At 38.9% G+C, this 23,236-nt stretch overlaps 1 protein-coding gene across 1 annotated transcript in view; it reads right to left on the bottom strand.

The window, feature by feature from the left end:
* Positions 1–23,236, bottom strand: part of JARID2 (jumonji and AT-rich interaction domain containing 2) — a 1,781,868-nt gene that overhangs the window by 48,226 nt on the left and 1,710,406 nt on the right. The window contains exon 16 of the mRNA XM_044065716.1: positions 20,639–20,746. Within this exon, the coding sequence (XP_043921651.1) occupies positions 20,639–20,746 (108 nt within the window). The remainder of the gene's footprint in view (positions 1–20,638; positions 20,747–23,236) is intronic.

A 23,236-nucleotide genomic window follows, 5' to 3' on the forward strand; every position in this document is an offset into this window, starting at 1 on the left:
TACGACTGCCATACATTTGGTAAACACTCTGGGGGCTGTCGAGAGACCAAAGGGCAGTATCCTGAACTGGTAGTGATTGGCTCCCAGCCAAAAGCGAAGAAATCTCCGGGAGTGTTTGTCCATGTTTATGTGGTAATACGCACCCTGGAGGTCTATAGAGCACATCTAGTTGTCCTTCCCCAGAAAGGGCAAAATGGACTGCACCGTGACAATCCGGAATTTTTGAGGTTTGATGAATATGTTTAGTATGCTGAGATCCAGTATTGGTCTCCAGTCCCGTCTTTTTTAGTACTAAAAAAAACCTCGAGTAAACCCTGGATCCTATTTGGACTGGTTGGATTACACTTTCTTAGCAGCTTTTCGATTTCCAAGGCTGCAGCATGCCTCTGACCGGGTGGAACGTCGGGGATTCATTTGACTGGTCTGGGAGTGAGATTGAATGAGAAATGATAGCCTCTGGATATTATTCTCTGCACCAATGAATCCATTGTTACGAGTTGCCAGGCTTGTTGGTGTAGAGAGGATAGTCTCCCGACTGCTTCTACAGGAAAGCAATCGGCCCTCTCCTCAGAAGCGCTGGAAGGGTTGGCCAGAGAACGAATCTCTGGCGCCCTGGTTGCACGGATCCCCTCAGCCCCGAAAGGGACATCTTCCGGATGAGTTGCCCCCTCTGCCCAGAGGGGAACGCTCTCACGAGTGTCACAAAAAGATCCCTGGGACTTTTTGAACCACAGTTTTCCTCCCCTCTGATTCCTGGAGTAGTATCTCTGGGGGGGGGGGGTGGAAAAATGTATGCCCATGGCAGACGAGGTCTTTCCGTCTTTCTCACGACGTGATAGTGTGTCTCTTGCTTTTGGACCAAAGAGGGAAGATTCATCAACAGGCACATTGACAAAGGAAGATTTAAAAGGGTCTGTGAAGTCCCACAAACGCATCCAAGCATGCCGTCTCATGACGATGCCCAATGCGGCTGGTCGAGCTGCCCCCTCGGTGGTGTGAGAAATCAAGTGCATTGAGGAGTTCAAGACGGACTCTAGGGTAGCTAGCTGTGAGGCAACAGTATCATGCACCTCCTCAGGCAGTATCCCCACCAAAGAGGCAGACATTTCTGAAATTAAATCTCTTTGGAGGGGAGTAAAGTGTGCCAGGTAATTCAGTGACCGAATAGCAAAGGTCACTGAAGCAAAGGCCCGCTTCCCCAGTCTGTCCAAAGCCCAAAACTCCCTGTTTGGGGGATGAATAGTGGAACTTTCTTCTGCCAGTTCCCACTTAGTGGCTGCCACCACGACCATGGAATCTATTACTAGCTGTTTGGACCAGTTGGGTTGGTCTTCAGGTATGGACAAAACTTTATCAGGCCTCCGAGGGACAGGTTCTGTGTTGTCCGGAGCCTTCCAGGCATGCTGCACGATAAGCCTAATGAGCTCATCTGCTGGTGGGGACATCCAGGAAGTAGATGGTCAAGCATGGAAAGCCTGCAAGAACACAAGATTCCTCCATAGGGTTGGAAAATTCCAGTCTCCCCTCTGCCTGAGGTTCTTGAGAATGTCTCCAAATGAGACACCTTCCGGGGAAGACCGTGGGGACCCTTCTCCCTCATCGTAATTGGTGTCTTTGGTGATAGATTCCTCAGGGGAATCGAGATGCTTCCTCTTGCAAAGTTTCTTCCGGGGTGGCTCCTCAGTGGGGTCTTCTGAGGAGTCCAGAGAAAGGGTTCCCTTCAAGGGAAGGTCTTGCGGCTCCCGTGCCCGAGATCCCAGATTAGAGGGTTGGGACAGCTGCATGCTAGAGTGGGGCTCTGGTTCTGATACCAATGGTGCCAACTGTGAGCCTGTATAAGTGAGGACCCTCTCCATCACTTGGAAAGCAGGCCCACCGGAAGACGGATGGGAGCCCAGAAGCGAGAAGGGCAACCTCGGAACTGGGGTCACACCCCACCCCGATGAGCTCACCTCCAGGCGAGGAGCTCTGAGAAGACCGGTAGCTGCCGGAGCAGGGACCATAGACAGCGCCATTGAAAAAAACTGGCACCGAACTAGGTGTCACGGTGCAGACAGCCCAATCACTGCTCCGAGGGTGCGCCAGTTCCAAAGGAGTCATGGCACCAAGAGTTACTGGAGCCGACAGGGAAGCCTACAGTGTCAGAGCCGCGACAGAGTGCACCGGGATGGACATTGGTTCCGAAACTTGGGACGAGGTCGGAGGCGGATAAACAGGTGAATATGCCGGGAAAGCTTCTGTTCCAAGGGGGAGGGAAGACCTAGCTGGGGTAGTTAAGCCTCTAGCTGCAAAAAGCTGGTCCACAACCCTCACTACATCTTGTTCCAAGAAACTCCTGGTGGATCTGATGGACGCTGCTAATGGAGACTCTTATCTTTCAATAAATGGGCTGAATTGCTGCCCCCAAAAAAGGTCAAAAGATGGGGAGTACCTTGTTCTAGCAAGGTGCTCAAATCTTTGGAACCGCAGGTGTCAACATAGTTGGAGCCAAGTAAGTCATCGGTACCATGGCCAGGGATGGCACGGATGCTGGTACAGGAATAGAAGCCTGTGTCATGATCAAGGTCGGCACCGAAGAAGACAGAAATGCCAGTGCCTAAACCGTCTGCTCTGAAGGCGCGGAAGAAGTCTGGTGTCGACAAAGAGGATGGAGATGTCTGCACTGAGCGACTCCATTTTTCTTTGTTTTTTAACATCCTTCTGACTAAGAGGTGGTGAGACCTCTGTCCCAGAGAGAGCCTCAGAGAAGGATGCTTTCAACATACCCTTCAAAATGAGTTTTTTCTTGCATTCAGCTAATGTACGGTTGCTGAAACCACAGCAAATATCACAAGACATGTGAAAATGGTCACCGCCCTAACAATAAACACACTGGGTGTGACCATCTGAGTTGGGCATCTTATGCCCGCACTTATCACACTGCTTAAACCCTAGTTTTGCTTTATCAGACATCATGGAAGCTACACAAACACTATAGTCCTAAACTACAACTATAACCTTAACAAAAAACAACAGCAACGTTATAGTAGAAGAGGTTTCTTATAAACGGAAAGGAGTACCAACAATGGTACTAAGAAATACCAGAAAGCGGTAGAGAAAAGACCTACCAAAGGTAGGGGAGAAGGACAGTACCAACGATGGTACGAAAAGAACTACCAAAGGTAGGCTTTAGTAAGAAAGTATATACATTTAAAGATGCAGAGATAAGCTTAAGGAAAATTGACTAGAGGAAGGCAATTATATTAGATAAACCACAAAAACACTACACTTATCTTGAGAGAAAGGCTTGGCACGTCTGACGAGGAAAACGGCAAACAAGATCTTAAGAGACTATGAGAGAGGCATTGGGGGTAGGACTTAGCTGAGAGTCTTTGGGTGGTGCGAGCTTGGTAACGGCCGTGTCGGTTCTGAGGACAGGACTGAAGTCCTATCAGTAAGGAATGAAGATTTACATCATCAGATCGTTTCTTCCTAGGCCTCCGCTGAAAACTGGCTTTGTTCCAAGTTGGACTTTCCCAGTAAACAAATGTTAAATAAAAATAAAAAAATAAAAATAAAACAGCGAACCTGCAAGCTATCTTAAAAAGTATAAACTAATAAATTGCTTTCTTTTTTTTTTTTTCATAATACATTTTTATTGATATATATTTTCAAAATACAATAAAATCACACACATAATTCACTACTACTACTATTAAAACTATATACAATATCTACATGAAATGCTTCTATATAAAAATCGTCATTAATCCAAAGAAGAAAAACAAAGCCAAAACATTTGTAGAAGTACTTTGCGTCCATACATATCTTACATGTTTTCAAAACATTGTTTCCTCCACATATACATCCAAACTATATTCCTAATAACAGTATTATGCTAATATAATGTTAAAAACCTTTTCCCATATTTTCGGGTTATTAATATTTTTGTTGCTTTGCTTGCTTCAGGAGTAATTTATGTGCTAATATATGCTTTATAGCCACAAGCTTGAAATTATCCCATGATGTCTTGTCTGGTTCTAGCCAATTTGTAGCTATATATAACTTCATCAGCAAAAAAATATTCATACATATTATAGTTTGTGACCTAGAGAGCTCTCTTGGAGGAACATGTAGAATCATAAACTCCCAAGATAACGTTGAACTTTGATAACCCATCTTTTGTAGTTGTGTTCTAAGAGAGTTCCAAAGTTTATATATACACTTGCAGCTCCAGAACATATGAAGAAGATCCGCCGTTTGATTTGTGCAATATGGACAAGTTGGAGAATTCCTAGGATTAAATTTATGTAACCTAAGATGAGTATAATAAGCATTATTCCAAATAATCAACTGTGTATACATAAACTTTTGAAAGGAGACCGATTTTATTGTTAAACCAATTGCTTTTAATACCTGATTATCTGCTACTGTCATTTTGTTTACCCAATACCCTGACAACAGAATTTTATCCTGGAATTTTAAATCTTTAATTAATTTATTTGTTGTTGTTATAAATTTGACCTCCTGTTAGAGAGCCTGCCACAATTCAGAGCATTTATCCACAATTCCGACTACCGGTTTAAAGTTTTCAAAATGACTCAGAGCAAGTTCTCTGATTTGTCTCATGACAACCATATAACTCTTAGGAAGATTCAATTCCTGTCTAACTTGCGAAGCCAATAAATGAAATTTATTAACAACATCAATCAGAGTCAAATTAACTATTAATGGGAATTTACTAAGATCAATCAACTGATTAGTTTAAAATTGGGATTCCTATGGAAAGGCTGAAAAATCATCATATATTGCAACAAGTCTACTGATTGGAATAAATTTTGCAAGGATGACACACATGTTTTTAAGTGGTCCATAATCCCATACTTTATCAAACTACTTTTATCCAAAAAGGGTAAAGCTTTAGGATTTATGTTCCGATCTAGAATATGCTTGTAATTCAAGACCACCCAAGTTGGTATCCACTTTGTACTAATTACCTCGTAATTAGCAATTCTTAAACACCTGTTGGCATTCACAATTAAATAGTATACTTCAGAATTCGGTAACTCAAGTCCTCCTCTACTCTTCGGGGTCATTAATTTCTCATACGATATTCTAGTTTTCTTTGGCTCCCAAATAAATTTAGCTAGATCTTTATGAATTTGTTTAAAAACTGTCTTTGTAATTGATACTTGAGCAGACCTAAAGATATACAACATTCGTGGTAATATATTCATTTTCACTATTGATACTTTTGCCAATACCGGTAGTCTTAAATTCCTCCATCTGCCACAATCAGCTACTATTAGTTCCCACACTCATTTAATATTATTACTATAAAAGTCCTTATTATCCGTAGAGAAGCCAATACCCAAATATTTGATATTTTCTTTACATGATATCTTCCCACCAGGGACATTAATGAAAAAGGTTTAGGGGTTCTTAACGGGAAAATACTAGTTTTCTCCAAATTAATTTTGTAATTAGAGACTTCTGAAAATTCGTTTATAGCATTTAATATCTTTTCACTATCAGAAATTGGGGTTGTACAATAAATAATAAGATCATCAGCAAATGCTGACATTACTAATTTATTCCTATAAAGTATTGGTGCATTATGATACAGATTTTGCTTAATATATAAAAATAGAGGTTCTAAATAAAGGTTAAACAATAAGGGGGACAAAGGGCAACCCTGCCGTGTACCATTTTTAATCTGTATTCTTTTAGAATAACTCCTATTAATATATAACGTAGTATAAGGATTACTATATAATATTTGTAGTATCTGAATAAATTCCTGTGGCATATTGAAATAAGGCAATACAAACAAAAAGTTTATATCCACTCTATCAAATGCTAGCATCTATTATAAGGGCATAAATATTAGAGTTGTTTTGTTTAGCATACATCATCATATTATGTAGTGCAAGTGTGTTATCACTAGTTTGTTTAGTTGCCATAAATCCAGCCTGTTCCTTAGAAATTAAATGGATCATAATCTTTTTTAATCTACATGCTATAATGGTAGTTAGAATTTTCATATCCACATTTATTAATGCTATTGGCCTGTAATTGTCCGGGCTTTGGGGGTCTGAATTAGCTTTATGTATAAAGATTGTTTTTGACGCATTAAGGTGAGGGTCACTAATTTTATTTCTGATTATGTAGTTAAATACATGAGACAATATTTTACCAAAACTATTAGCAAACTCTTTATAAAATTCAACTGTCAAACCATCAGGACCTGGGGACTTATGTACTTTCATATGTTGAATTACATATACTATTTCCTCTGAAGATATAGGTTTAATCAGATCACCTTGCAGACTCTTCTAATTTTGGAAAATTATTTTTTTGCAAGAATCTTTTATTCTGTTTATGTATAGATCTATCAATTTGACCCTCATAAACCTTGGTATAGATTTTTTCGAAAATATCAATAATATCCTCAGTTTTAGAATACACTGTGTCATTGCATTGTATTTCCGAAATATGTACAGTTGTTTTCGATTGATTTATAATCCTTGCCAATGCTTTTGACGGTATTTGAACATTATTGGCATATTTCACTAAACACCTATGCTCCTGAAGTGTTACTCTACTATTATGCAGCAAGAAGAGATCCCTTTCACACTTCAACATTTCCTTCTCTGTTTGAGCATTAAAATTCTGAATCAGTTCTTTCTCGAGTAGCTTCACTTTTGTTTCTAATTTTTGAATGTCATTGTTTTGCCTTTTCTTATAATATGAGGCTTTTTGCAAAAGAAATCCTCTAATTTGGGATTTAGCTGCTGCCCATTCAATATCAGGAGTATGGTTCCTGAAGCTTCATCCTATCTGTTAAACCTTTCAGATATTTTACAATTCCATCTATTATATCTTTTTTATTTAACAGATTTGGATTAAGTGACCAATTGTAACCTCTATGCATTCTTGTATCTTTTAAATCTTTAGAAAACCTTAACGAAATTTTTGAGTGATCCGATAGATATCGAGTATGTATAACCACTACTGGTTCCAAATTAATTAATGCTTTAGATATCAAGAAAAAATCTATCCTAGACCACATTTTGTGGCATGGTGAATAAAAGGTATACTTAATTGCATTATTAATATTATGTGCATAACAAAAGGGGTCATATAATTGAAAATCTTCCTTAAAGTCATTTAATGCTATCCGGCCTGCTTATTAAATGCTCTTTGTGGACAAGACCTATCCAACTTTGGATTTTGATAGGTATTCCAATCCCCACCCACAATAAAATAATAACCATCATACTGTGTTAAGATTGGATATAATGATGTTATGAAACTTTGTTGGTCATTACATGGTGCATATATATTTAAAAGTAAAAGAGGTTTATCAAACGCATTATCCGATAAAATAACATAACACCATCGCCCATTTTGATCCACTTTAGAGTCTAAAATCTTGTCTTTGTATTGAGTTTTAATAATTATATTAAAAAATCTATCCTAGACCACATTTTGTGGCATGGTGAATAAAATAAGACTGTTTGTCTTACCTTCTGATGCCACTACCGCTCTAATCCAGTTCTTTTTCCTAATATCATCCCACTGATCATTTAACAAGTGTGTTTCTTGTAAAAATGCAAACAGTGCTTTGTCCTGTAGCAATATGTGTAGTAACAGCTTCCTCTTCTTCAAGTTCTGGAGCCCTTTAACGTTCCATGAGTCTAATTCCCACATTGACAGGTCTAATTATCCAATAATAGTATAAAAGGGAAATTATCCAATGGATATGTATTAACTGCATACTAAACATAATCTGGAAGCATTTCCTACATCCCGTCCCCAGCCAGTGCCTACCCACTTTACCCCTGGACCAGGACTTGTATAGGTCTGGTATGTGAAAAAACACGAACAAGGTTAAACACACAAACATATTTAAAAGCTTCATGTAATAAAACTTAAAACATTTCCTAAACTTACAACCTATATATTCTAACTTAGCTACTACAAAGTCTAAACTAAACATTCCCTAACAAACACTGCTATTGCTCTACAGCTTATGTTCCAACTATTAAGCAAATCTCTATTGTAAGGTTTTATTACGATTTAAAGAAAAAAATTTAATATATTAACTAGCTACTTATACCTACCCCACATACCTCTTTTGTTACAATCATTATTTATATACCACTTTTATTGAGAGAGAGAAAGAAAGCAAAAAGAAAACAAACAAAAAAAAAAAACAGACAGAAAAAAATAAATGCATCCCACATTATAATTCTGTACCATACACAGTGCCTGCAACTATCAATTATCAAAGTTTTGCAATTGCATGCTTTAGTTCCTAACTATACTGACATTAGTTGTCCGATTAACACCACCCAATAGCCACTATTTACCTATTTATATTCATATATATAGTGCTATACCTTGCACCCAATGCAGATATTGTAAAAATATAGTTTGGTTCAAAACTATAAGCATAAGGAAAAAGAAACAGGAAAAACAGATGTTATTATATGCTTCACTTACATATTATGTTGTTATTTACTTGTTAAATAAACATTAACATGTCAGTTCTTTTCAGCTTCTCAAACCAGGAAACCACCAGTAATACTCGCGACGGGGGACCGCTTTCGCAGCCGGACCACAGGAAGTGTTGCATCGAAATCCACACTCTCAGCTGCATTCAAGAGATTTCCTGTTTACCACTCGACGCAAAAAGTTCGTAGAGGTCATAAAAGTTCGGAAAACGGCCAGCAGACCCTCGGATTATCGCAAACAAACAGTTTTATTGCTTTTACAGAGGCCTAAACGACTTAAGCAGGGAACAAAGGATTACCTAAGCCTCGAAGTATAGTACATACTGGATCTGACCTCAGGAGCATGCCAGTCTCAACGGAAGTTTCTTTCAGCCCTCTGATGCAAGTAAAACTTCAAAAGCCTTCAGAAACACTCCCCTTGCCTCATTTTTAGTAGAAACAGAGTATTTAATCCCATCCACCATAAATATAAGCACACTGGGATAGTTCATCTGGAATTTAATTTGCTTGTCAATAAGAAATTTACAGTATGCAGATAAAGACTGCCTAGCTTGCCTTACTTGCAGTGGTAAATCCTGAGCCAGAGATATTTTATTATTTTTCCACATAACAAAGCCACCATTCTTTTTTGCAGTAAAAAGTATTTTGCTAACATCTTGAAAGTTCAATATCTTAGCATATACAGGTCTAGGCATATTAGAAGCTTGTACCTCTCTCAGTGCTCTGTGTGCCCTTTCGATAACAATTTGTTTCACTCCATCAGCATCATTTAACAAAACTTCAAGTATTTGTGTTATAGTTGGTATTAGCTCTGCATACTGAATGTTTTCAGGGATCCCTCTAATAATAATATTATTTCTCCTAGACCTCGCTTCTAAATCAGTAAGTTTGCTTTGCATGGCTTGTAACTCCACATCATGTACTTTTGTTTTCTTCTCCAGCAAGTCTATTTTGTCCTCGGTTTCTGAAATTCTAGCCTCTGTTTTGTCCATTCTTTGCAGCAACTGATTACATGCAACTCCAAAAGTTTGTATCTGAGTAGTCAGGTCCTTTAAAGCTTCTTGTATAGGCAACAAAGCATGTTTGATATCGTCCATGTTCAGTGACTGATCAGTTTTAGATCTAGTCTCTGGTTTCTGTTGTTCCTGCTGTCTAGTAATTCTTTGTTTTTTCGCACTCCCATCCTTTACTGTGACTGTAATTCCGACAGCTTTGTTTTGGTAGTAGTTGTTTCCATGCTTTTTCCTTCTTGTGACATTTTCTTTTCCCCAAGCTGACAGGTAAAATGAAGAATGCAGACAGTCCTTTGTTTATTTCTCTCTTCAGAGCTAGCTAATCACTTGGAATCCTGATAGATAAAGACTTTTTTTCCCACTTTTTTTCCTGGTTATAGATTAAGTGTAGATGCAACTTTTTTAATTTTAATTTGATGTTCAAACCTCTTGGTATCAACTCAGGTTACAGATTTTTCTCAGGTTTATTGAGGAGCTGCAGGTCAACAGTGTTTACAGAATGGCAGCCATCTTTGAATCGCCAATAAATTGCTTTCTGATGATGCATAAACTATACACTAGAATTGATGTCGGCAGAGTTTATAGCCATTTAGAAGAAAACTCAATCATGGCAAAAGAACAAAAGGGTAGTAAAAGAAAGTCATATGGAACAAAGGGTCATTTGCATATCTCTCAACCGTACCAAATTCCTTGGTATTTACCGGTTATGAGGTCAAAATAATGGGGTGTCACGAATTCCCGAGTGGCCCCTTTAATTTCCTGCCCCCCTCCAATATTTTGCTGACATCATCATGTGCAGTGTGTGTGCGATGACATCAGCATCATGAGCAGACTGCCAGCCTGTCGGAATATGGTTGAGCCTTGAGGGGGTGTCTACTACTATGTTTATCTTTATCAACACAAACATGTGCAGGCAAGCCGTTCGTTCCTTAGTAGTAGACAGACAGTGAGTGCGCTCGTTGTATGGTACCGCGGGGGGTGATCGGTCTCACTCTAATACACAAGACAAGTCAAAAAGATGAAAAAATATACCACCACCAGACCCAGTTCTTCCCCCAGCTCCTTCACGTATTGTAAAAGAATTAAGAAAAATATTAATGTAAATGCAATGAGGGTTATGCAGCTGTTAGTATTTTTTTTTTGGAGGTTGAGACTTGAGAGAGAGATATGAGCGTTGAGACTTGAGAGCGAGTGAGTGACGACTAAGAGTATTACTAGTACAAACCAGTCAGGCTGAAGTTTAAAAAAAAAAGTGTGGAAAAGGTGGCTCAAAGTCACCGTGTGTAGGATAATGAAGTAGACTATGGCAAATGACGCTGTTGAATGTCTTGGGTTTCATGTTTATTTGCAACGAGAGGAGCAGGTACGTAAATTAGTTACACGTTGTCATTTAGTCACTCTTCTGGCATTTTTTTACATGCAAGTGTATGGAGAGGTGAGGAATGCTAGTGCTTTGAGCGTACAAGAACCAAGAAATCAGACTCAAAGTACCCCCTAGCCAGGAGGCTGAACACCATGGCCTTTATGCTGATCACGGCAGCTTCACTGGCACTAAAGCAGAGTGTGTGTGTATTTGTGCTGGAACTCCTCATTTTTTTTTACAGATTTAGGTAGATCTTAAAACTGCCTCTGTACGTGTGTGTGCCCCTATCATGGAGGGGGCAATGTTTCATGGAAGGGGTCAGGTCACCTTTTGTTTTTCTACAAACCTGTTACCATCCCTTTAATAGCCCCATCCTCCCACCCAATAAATAGTTTGTCCTGCTCTGGTGGCTTTTCCCTGAAGTAAACATCTGGCTTGTCCCAGCCTTGTTTGCCTCCTTGTTGCTCATTCATTCATTTTGTAATGGCTCGGAAGCAGTGTAAAGCTTTGAGCTTCCAGTGCATTTAAACGGATTCCTGAACTCGAACTGCATTATCATTAATATGATGCATCTTTTTCAGTTCACATTCAATAACAAATAACAGAATTATTAAGTGAGTGCAAAGTTTGATTTTTTTTCTCATTCAAGTTTTGGATCTTGAATTATACTGTGCGCAAGGTGCTCCCCTGTGAAATCATGACTTTAGTCTATTTACTAAAATAAATATGGAAATGTCAGAAGTATCAGAAAACATTTTGGCCTTAGCTCTCAGCTTCTCATTGATATCTTCACATTAATAATAATAATAATATTTTGAGCTTTCATAACTTTTTAAACCTCACAACCAGTGCTGCTGACTGTGTTTATTATTTTACTTGTTTATTTTAAACAGGGTGAGAAAGCTTGTCTCTCTCTTCCACAGCAGGATACTATTGCTTCCTTTAGCAACACTCATTTCATATTTCATTGGCTTTCAGAAATTTTTTTCTGTTTTCTGTCTTTGCAATTTCTACTGCCACATTCAAAATATTGTGCCTGTTAAAACAAAATGTGGGTATAGATTTCTTTTTCTTAGAAATGAAGATGCCTAAATAAACTGTCCATTAACCTCTATGAACTTTCTGAACTGTGTATATGTATTTGTGTGCATACTATATATATATATATATATATATATATATATATATATATATATGTATATAAACACATATATACGTATAAACATATATATATATACATATATATATATATATATATATATTGTATAGACTGTGGGTGTGTATTATATATACATATATATACCTATGCATATATACATACATGCAAGATAACAAGGCATAAACCCCTCCCCCCTTGCACCCACAATGAGCCAACAATTGTCACTTTCCTACCCCCCCCCCCAAATCTGGCTCCTTCTACAACAGAGCCTATAATTGAATTTGAGGCATTTTGATTGCAGACAGAGATCAATCTCTCTAACTCACAGACCTGGGTAGAACAGAAATATTTTCACTGGAGGTCTAGGGAGAAGCACTGCAGCACACTTTTTCCCACAACAGTGCATGCATTCTTTTAGGGATTAAAGTATGGCAATACAAACAAAACTCAATTTCTAATACAGAACAGAATGTTCACAAAATTCAGAATTGAACACCCTGGCATAATAAGAAATTATATTAAATAAAGGTATAAATGTTAAAGAACACTGCCAAAAAGAACATCACAGTTGATAAAGCTTTTGAATAGCTGTAGCAGAAGTATAATGCTATGAATAATTAAAATAAAAACTATATTTCATTATTTTGATTTACTTGAAAGGTTAACTATTATCTGGCAAATAAGTGTACTAAAGCAGAAGATAAATTAAATTGTTAATCAAGGTGGTTAAAAAAGAGGAAGGATAGAAAGGGGTGTTACAGCACAGGGCTAGGAAACAAAAACCAGTATACTGAAAACAGATCCACTGCCATAATGTAAACATACATTATCCCAGTACAAAGGATGAGAAATTTATCAGGGTTATGCAGCTTTGCAAATAGCTTAAGGGAGAAAAGACAGAGAGTACACATACACAAAACAATATGAAGAGGAAATAACAGAATACAATTGTGATACTCTTCGTGTGTGAATTTTGGTTGCTTTGTTTATTGCACAGCTCATTTTGCTTTGTGTTTTTTATGGGCAACAAGATTAGCTAAAATTCTTCCAGATATAACGCACCCAATCAATTTGTCACTTCACAGAAGGCAGATGGACATTTGACATTATATTAGGAATACTGATGGTGATGCAACATGCTAATATACAAATATTAGTAGCAGTAATAAGCATTGAAGACAAAAAGGCATTCAGTAGGGTGCAATGGATTTTTTTTTTATTTGAGATTTTGAGAGAAATAAGTATTTCCTTATAGCTAGAAAAGCTGTGGGGAGTGGAGACTCGGGCCCGCAGTTAATTTTATTTTTATAAAAGAAAACTGTATTCTAGGTTTTGCAACAAGTTCAAATATTAATATAAATAAAACACTATTGTTCTGCTTATTTTGTTTCATGATCATATTTTGGTTGTCTGTTCTTCAGTTTGTTTTTAAAAAATGGTATCCCACAATTCTATTGGAGTGGGTGGGGTTACATAATTATGTATGCACATTTTATGTTAATCAGCATACATACTTTTGGGCCAGTTGTACCTATTTTTCATGGGCCTTTGACCAGACTTTTGACATTTGTTGCAGGTTGAGAGGTATGGTCACTTGTTAAAGTCATAATGGAGAACTGTAAAAAGGGGAAGAATCTTAAGTATGGCATGTATAGACTACAAAAAGCATTTGACAGTATCCCACATTCATTGATAAGAATGATCAAAAATGTATAGGATACATTACATTACAGCGACCATGAAACAGTGGCAAACCACTTTGCAGTTAAGCCATGATAAAGTACAGATTATTCCAGGGATAAACATTCAAAGAAGGATATTCCAGGGTGACTGTCACCACTATTTTGTCGTGCCCTTAATCCATTAAGTTTGTCTACTTAACAGATTAGGTCATGGCTACAATTTGGCTCCCACAAAACAAAGTGTAAAGCCTGATCTTTTTGTAGATGATTTAAAACCGTACAGTTCATCAGATGAGGAACTGAAAGCACAACTGCAAGTGGTCAAAACTTTTTCAGATGATATAAGAAAGTCAATTTGGTCTTGATAAATGTGCAAAAGTAACCTTTAAAGTAGGAAAGCTGCAGCACCAAGACATCAGTTTGGGACAGGAATGTGATATAAAAGAACATGAGCAAGATGGAGTGTATAAATATTTGGGAACTGATGATCAACAATAAAACATGAATATGCTAAATATCTGGGAATTGATGAAGGCTCAACAATAAAACATGAACAAATGCGAATAAAACTTAAGTAAGGAATATTTCAGGGGACCTTAAATTAATGCTGAAAACAGAGTTGACATCTAGGAACAAAGTCCAAGCTATAAACTAATTTGCTCTTCCTGTCCTAATTTACCAAAAGGTGTTGGATAGGTTGGACAGGAAAACAAGAAGGATGTTTCATGCTCATCAAATGATTTATAAAAATCAGTGCAAACCAAGAGTATATATTCCCCATTCTGAGGGGGGTTTGGGCCGCCTCGAAACTGATTACATGTACAGATCTGCAATCGTGGGACTACGTATATCTACTGGCCTCAAGACCCAAATGTAGTAAAAGTTTTGAAACGTGAGAAGAATAAGTCTAAGATGAAATCCCTGCTTAGTTTAGCATAAGCATACCAGCATCAAGTGGGAATGGAAATCAAACCAGAAGTACATAAAAATCAAGCAGCAACTGAATGTGCCAAAAAAAACAAAAAAAGAATACAAGGTGAAGAATCAGATGAGAAGGCAAGAAATGTGGAAAATGCATAAGTATAGTTGCAAGTATACAAAACTCTTGGAACAACCTCATGCTGATCAGGATCAAACAGGAATGTTTATGGAGAGGTGAATTCAAACCAAAAGATGAAAGGTTAATATTGGTGGTCCAAGGCAGTGGACTATGTACATGTTGGTTTACAAAGTCCATTGAACATGTGGGAGAGAAAGACAAATGTTGGTTTTGAAAAACAAAATTGGAAACAGTTGCACATTTTGTTGCTGGTTGTGATATACTAATGGCAGAAGGACTGTATATGGTTAATATAATAATGTGGCAGGACTGTTGCATTGGGGATTCTGCAAACATTATAATACTGAAATAGCTGAAAAACAGTGGAGACATGAGCCACAAAGCATCACAGAAAATGATGAAGTTTATATCACATGGGATAATCCATTACCAACAGTTCAAAAAATAGATGCGAGAACATCAGATATAGTGTTCCATGAAAAGAAGACAAAAGTAGCATTGAACCTGCTACACCCAGTGACTATAGTGTCTTACGTACAGAGAAACACAAAATCATAAAATACCAGGATTTGCAGGCAGAAATGAGGGCAATGTGGAAGAAAGATACCCAGACAGTTCCAGTAGTAGTAATAGGAGCAATGGGTCTTATAAAAAAAAAAAAAGAATTTGCAATCATACTTGGATATGTTACCGATACATGCAACTCCCTACGAATTGCAGAAGTCATTACTGCGCACAATGCAGGTGCTGCAAAGAGCATTTCTGGCTAACAAAGATTTAAACAATACTAATTTCATGAACTTTAATCATACTTTGACTTAGGAATGGGGTCCACTCCCGTCATGGTATTAGACACCCAAAAGACTTGAAGAAATTAAAAAAAGAGAAGGTAGCTCAAAAGAAAGAAAGAGGTTTCTCAAAAACAAAATACAGGTCTCATGATGGGAGTTATTTCCTTTCTGGGTGTCCTCAAATGCAACAATCCATTAAAAAATTGCTTTGCTGGCAACAGAATAAATAAAGAGGTGTAGCAAGTGGCAGACATGCTAGGAAGGCATGTACCTTTAGTGAAGCACAGAATAAGCCCATTCTGTAGCAGCATCTCCTGTAAGACAGGACCCACTGACATCTGGGCTGAATGTAGGTCCTGGTCTCTCTGTAGGAACACCATTATGAGAAACTGTTCCACTTAGCTAAGTATGACTTCCTAAGTACTGGGTTTCCATACTGCCCTCAAGATGTACAGCACACTCTCAATGTTTGAAAGGGATGAAGGCTAAAATGTATTTACTGGCATTTGATTACTTATAAAGTCCAAATGGGAAGGTGCCCATTTTTAGTGGAGGCCCTGGAAGAAAAGCTCCAAAGTATTACAAATACATTTAAGAGCAATTTTTCCATCTTCAAAAACAAAAACATATACAGTTTAAATAATTATACCAAATTAGACAATGCGCCAACATTGGTTAAAAATAGATACAACTTACATGACACTGATTTAATATTTAGAGAATTTTTAGCCAGTTTTGAGAAATTACAGCTAAGTTACTATAATACAAACAGGTACTGCAATATGAAGGGAGAGAAAAGAATAGAATTATGGTATATTTAGAGTCAGAGGAGAGAAACAGACAGCATTCCATGAGTCCTCAAGTAGGGCTGGATTATAGACCCCTTATTCTGAGTTAAAAGATCCACCCACAAAGGCAAATTAATTGGTCGTTTCCTTGGAGTCAGCAGAAAGAACCACGCATGTTGCCTTGGTCAAAAATGAGGCTACCAACAGCATTTTGGCCTGTTCTACTTTATGTTTTGTAACATCATTGGGATCAAGTTTAGTGAGGGAAAGTGTACAGAAATAGACCTGCCTAACTAATGCAGAAGACTTCTGTTGCCCAGGTCGCCACCTTTGCTAAGCTGGTACAAACTTCTCAGTTCTTATTTCCATGTAGAAGGAAACAGATATGCACCTGGCATGCTCCACTTGTGAAATGTGGACAGAAATACATGCCCATTTAACAGTCACTGATAGGGACTCATTTCTGGCACATCAACACATTCTTTTGGGATGGACTGACCTGCCAATACTTTCTCTAGAGATGGGACATACAGTGCCTTGAGGGTCACTTCTAACACCTAGTCCAGTTCTTATGCTTTCATTGCTACTGTGTTTTTCATTTATAAGTAAAAGGTCTCACTGTTTTTACATGACTTATGCTTTTGAAGGCTAGTATAACTGCTATCGTCTCCTTTATGTTCATGTGCCACCTTCTCTTGAAGGTCTTATCCTAAGTTCCCTGGACCTTCAAATCTACCTTATAAACACCTTGGGTCAAATCCAAGAAACCTGTGATGGGTAGCATTAATGGTACTGTGAGAATGAAGCAAACGCCTTTGCCACCATGAAAGGACGGTTCTGATGCAGAGTATATTTGGAATGAAACACTGCAGAGATTGGATGTGCTGACATCACCAGTTTCTCAAATACCATTGCAACAATCAGGATGTAAGCAGCTATATATCCCTAAGATTTCAAGGAATCCCCTTGCCAAGATCTGATTCTGCTCTGAGACTGTTCTGAAGCATCGGGACAGAAACAGAACCTTGACAGAGGGAATAAGTGCCTTTTGCTGTTTGATCTCCAGCAGTGTCCCCAGAACTGCACTTGCCTCAATGGAACAAGGTGCAACTCTGGCAAAATACCAAGGAGCAGGAAGAGTCAGAGTAATGTCTACAGCCTTCTGCAGGTCTTTCAGGTGTGTTCCCTGGCTATGGCAATCACCTACTTAAGGGCAAATGTGCATGTCCTTTGTCATATAGAAGACAGTTATAGGAACCATACACTTTGTAAATACTCTGGGCACAGTACAGTAGACAAGTCAAGGGCAACAAGGTGAGCTGGTAGTGTACATCCCTTGCTTCATATCTGCCTGTTTGTCCACAGGAATACAGAGGTAGCTAAGTTCAGGGTGACCATGTAAGCTTAGATCAACATTGTGAATTTTGGAACTTTTAGAGACTTACTCAGTCTGGAAAGAAATATCCAAAATGGGCTTACAAATTCCTTCTCTTCTTAGGAACAGTCAGGAGTAAAGACCCACTCCTTTTTCTGCTAACATCCCTATAGCTTCATGGGATATCAACTCTCAGGGGATAGGAAGAGATGGATTTGATCCTTGGGAAACTGTGGAATGCCTTTGAAGTTTGGCTTTCTTTTGAAATGCAGGCTGTGTTATAGCTTTAAAATTAGAAGAACACACCTGTCCTGTGTGATGGACACCTACTGTTCCATAAAGAAAGCCAATCTGCCTCTTTTCTTTAAAAAGGGGTGGGTGAGATTATGAAAGTGAAAGGTTTGTGTGGGCTATGGGTTGGTGGACTGGGTATTTGGGGGCGGTGGGGAGAAGGGCTAGCTTTCTAAATCATAGCTGTTCCCCCTGAATGCCATAGTCCTGACAGCCCCCAGGCTTCCTGCTCTGGGCAACTTGGCATGCTTTTTTTTCTGTAACAGCCTCACCTGCCATTAATCTGCTAAGGGCAGAAAAGCCATAATTTGCTAGGACTGTTTCTAAAACATCTAGATGAAAATGATCTTTGACAAACTGTATGGCTTCTTACTCCAGTTTCTTGAACACCTTCTCAGCAGGGTGACAATGTCTATTCTGCTTTTACATCCTCTGGCAGAGTCCTCATTCAGGCATGTCTAACCATCTATAGCCACATTTCATGGCGTGCCTGGCAACTTGGGCACAGGGACTAAACGTCAGTCCATCTTCAATATTTAGGCTCTTGTCATCTATCCCCTCTGCCTTTTGCTTCAGTTACTTAAGGAGCGATTTCCAAAAGTTTATCACGCAAGATTGGCAGTTAAGAGCACTAACAACCAGGGTAACAGAGGTGCAAGTCTTCTTTCCAAAACAGTCAAGACATTTTATTCTCCCCATCACTAAGAAAAGGATTCCTGGATGCAGCCACATTAGATCCCTTGCTGGAATCCAGGGACAGCACTGTGGGATCTGTCACAGGACTCTTGTACAGGTGCTTATGGGTGTCATAACCCCCTACATAAACAATGCAGCAGAGGATCAGAGGGCTGGGAATCTGTCTGCAAGGATGCACTACTAAATGCATCATCCAAATCTTCTACAACTGAAGGAATGGCCAAAGGTTTGGGCTTGGTTCCAGAAAACCCATCTGGAGGCCTCCATCATTCTTTTAAATGTGCCCTCGAACAAAAAATCCTCTGGAGGTGAACCACAGGACAAGTAGTTTGCAGCATCTGGCTAGGAGAGTCAATACATTTGGTCAATAAATGCCAATTATTCTACCTCTTCAGTCAGAGGTACACAAATTCCTCAAGGGAATGCAATCCTTTCTCCCTTTTGTAGAGGGGGACCTCTGATATTCCTTCAGAGACAGGATGCCTTGACTTCAAAAACTCCATAAAGTGCTGTGCTAACTTGAAGAGATCCCGATGGGGGTCTGGGGAGAGTGGGGGGAGAGCTAAGGCAAGCTAACTGATGACAGTTCTGGCTCAGGCACCTTCAGCCTATGATTGGGACTGCCGCCTGTTTTGACAGTTGATTCATAGGTTAGAACCAGAGACATCAAGCCAGTTTAATAATCCAGTTTAAGCAACCACCTTTTGTACAAACAGCATCAGGATGCCACATTTCCTTGCACTGACATCAACACAGGAGAGGCCTCAGGCTGAACAATTAACATGGTTTTGGTTTTCAAGGACAAACTCTGAGCCGGTAGTGTGGGAATCTCCAGAGGGGTTGCACCAGGGACTCGTCAACAACCAATGCCAGTTAAGGGGATTGAAAAGGCACCACACTGTACCTGGCATTTTCAAGCCTCTGGGGCTACTAGGCACTGTAGTGGTGCCACTAGCCTCTTGAATTTTCTTTTTTTTATATCATTTGACAACAATTATTGTGGCAAAGTCAAACAAAAGATTATTATATCTCCAAGTGTGAAAGATAAATCCAAAATAATGGGAGAATTGTTCACCTCTTTAAAAGCTTTTCAGTGATGCATGACAAAAGGGGTAGTATACAACTGCTCTGTGTTACTACAGAATCTATACAAATTATGCAGACATTTTCACAACACTTCAGAATGAGAATAATCTACAAAAATAGCCATGTTAGATGGCAAGTATCAGTGTCAACATTTTGTGCCTTAATGCTTTGTATAAGTTGGCAACATTTATTCACATGTAGGTCTTAAAAGTTTATGAAATTAATGGATTTTTGTACATGTAGTCATAACTGCTCTACAAGAAATGCATTTAATTCTCAATGTTTTAAAGCATCCACCATGCTTTAATGAAATTTTTTTTACTATGTCCACACGTCAAGCTTTTATTATTAATGTATATATGGAAAATCTCACATTTTGTTAAGCTTTTGCAGACACTCCTTAACTCTAGGTCTGTACATCCCATGTCATTTCATTATGCATAATTAATGAATCATGTCAGCTTGTTGAAGTCAACTTGGTGCTTTGGTTTTATGAATGTTTATACAGAGTTCAGAAATTACACTTTGAAAACAGTGATAAGTATACTGGTTTCAGGAGTAGAGGGAAATCTCCTGTAAAAGCGCACATACTCTTACAGGACACAGAGGAACTCTTCTTTGCTTCCTTTGAGAGACTAGTCAACAGCAGTGAGTGCAAAACAGTACACCTATGACCAACTCTCAACCTCATCCTATGTTCCCAGGTCATCACTAGAAACAAGCACTTATGTTTAACAGGCCCTCCCAAGATGCCAATAATAAAATAAAAATAAATAAATAAATAAATAAATAGAATGTGTAAGGAAAAAATGCTGTCTAATATAATACACACTTACCTCATCATAGCGATACATCAATTTTAGTCCTCGACAGGACTTCTGTTTTTCCACATAGTGGAAAGCACATTCCAGGCAAAACACCACATTTTCATTCTCCTGTACAACCTGGAAAAAAGAACAATTATGAAATAATCTACTCTACTGATGGATACACAGTAAAATTACATGTAAAGACCACAAGACTGCAGCCATTCTCTAACTGCCAGCTACACACAGACAAGTCCCTTTATGCATTGAAGGAGAAGGGGAAAAAAAAAAAATCGAGCTAGCTCTGTGGCACACAACAGTAAGATAACCCATGTTCAAGTGGCAGCTAATACCAACCTACCCATCGTGGAGATGAAGAGGCAATTGGGTCTGGCTGCAGTACTGCCATCCAACGGATGTTGCAGCAAAACAGCAATCAGGTGCATGATGCAGCTAGAGATGACATGTGAAAATGCACAATTCTGCTGTTGCTCTGGGGCAATGGCAGCCTGGGCTGAGCAAAGGAAAAAAAATCCAGTTATCTTGCCATGTAAGTGGTACAGAAGGAATAAAGCCCAAACTATGGCCCAATAGACCAAAAAGTTAGATTAGCATCTTGGGTGCTTGAGAATGCAGGGTACAAGTACAGGTGGGGCAGTCTTGCATGGGGGAAATGAGGTGGGGCCCAGCCGACTCAGGCTGCAGCTGCCATTCCTGAACCAACCACTGCTGGAGGGCAGAGGTGGTGCTGACAGAAAAGGTGCAGTGATGATGTGGACATGACAATGAAAGCCAGTGACCGTAGCTCTTGGCTGCTGGAAGGTGCACATGTGAACTGCTAGAAAGGCATACAGGTGGGTCCATACTGTGATGTAAATACCGATATCACCACTCAAGGGCGGGATTAGGCATTTCATACAATATACTTGGGATGCTGATGAGAATACCGAACTCCCAGATGTCTGCCTGGATGACAACACCTTCAGATGGGACTTAACCTATGGAAAGAAAGGGCTAGATTCCAAAACAGGGTGGCTAAATGGTCAACAAATGGAGGTCGTAGGGAAGCACACATAGAAAAGAAAAAAAAAATCTAAGCATTATCAATGAAATCTGCCACTGGAGCCAACCTGGGTAGTTTCCCCAGTGTGGGGGACCATTACATGCTATCCTGCTAATCTAGGTGAAGCCTTCAGCCTAAAGTGTAAGCTGGATCTTCAAAGAGATAGGGTGAAGAGGAATTTCTGGTTGGCTAACAGTTACAGCAGCTTGCTGGAGAAAACCATTCAGTTAAATATACACATATAAGCACACAAAGTGGATGTAAATAGATCATTTTATTTAGGCGGCAGACAGACTATCCCAAGAGATTCTGAGGCTAGTGCTGCACATATCTCACACAGATCAAAGAAAAAGCACCACTAACTTGTCTTGCATATCTTAATAGGCTTGAATGTTGCAGAAAATTTATGAAACAAGCTGGCAGTCGAAATGCTTAACACAGTTTGGATGCTATCACTACACCATCCAATCAAAAATTTCAGGATCAGCAATGAGTCCTGTAGTCTTTTCCACTGTCATGAAAGATGTAGCACCATCACAAAAGTTAACACAGAATTATCTTCTAACTCTTCTTAAAAGCCGTCAATTGCCATCTCCCACTCCCCCTACATGTCCAGTGCACTCGAGCCAATAACTCAAGCCTACATTGACAGAATTAATCTTATTGTGAGATGCTACACAATGCTGAAGTATATGCATATGTCCACTGCAGATCACAAAACCCACTTTTGTTTCTGAACACTGTCTGCACTATCAAGGTAACAGCTATAAAGCCACAGAAAGGAAAAATAAGCAGCCTAGATCTGCAAAACCAAACATCCTCAGTAGACCAGAAAGGAATGATACACCATCAAACTCCTGAGAACACCTCAAACGTTAACTTACTAGAAGATGATTACCAGCAGCACATCTGGCATCTGAAACATTAGGCAAGACCACAATAACTCAATAACTCATTTCCCACAGGATTAAAACTGCTAATATACTTGAATGCCCATCTCTCTCCATGCCTGCATGTGCATGCACACATGCAAACACACAAACTTCTAATAATGAACTCAGTCTAATCAAAGTCCCAACACCCTGAATAACAATCCAGCAAATGATTTACAAAACTAAATACATAAAGGCAAGCAGCATGGTATCTAATTGTACTACTGTAGATTCTGATCACAGAATTTATGTACTCAGGCTTCTGTTTTCAGGTGAATTGATTCCCCCATTCTAATGTCAATATCTTTCTTATATCAGTAGCCAGTTTTTCCACCAAATCTTTTAAACATAATCTGCACTTGCAAACAATTTTAATCATCCTAACAACCCTAACCATTTTCCTCATTTTTGTAATCTGAAATGTCACTACTTTCATAAAAGCAGAAGAGACTGGGAGATTTTGCATGTGAGTAACAATTTCTTTACATTGAGGTGCATCACCACATATGCCAGCCTTCATGCATACCACTTGACTTCGGTGCTTTGCTATGCCTACTCAGGACTTCTGTTAGGAACACATTTCCCTTAATCCATCAGGGACGTTCCAATAGGGGAATCCCTTCCCCCTTCAAC

The sequence above is a fragment of the Protopterus annectens genome, chromosome 3.part0 (genome assembly GCF_019279795.1).
Source record: "Protopterus annectens isolate FY-2018-M chromosome 3.part0, PAN1.0, whole genome shotgun sequence".
Lineage (NCBI taxonomy): Eukaryota > Metazoa > Chordata > Ceratodontiformes > Protopteridae > Protopterus > Protopterus annectens.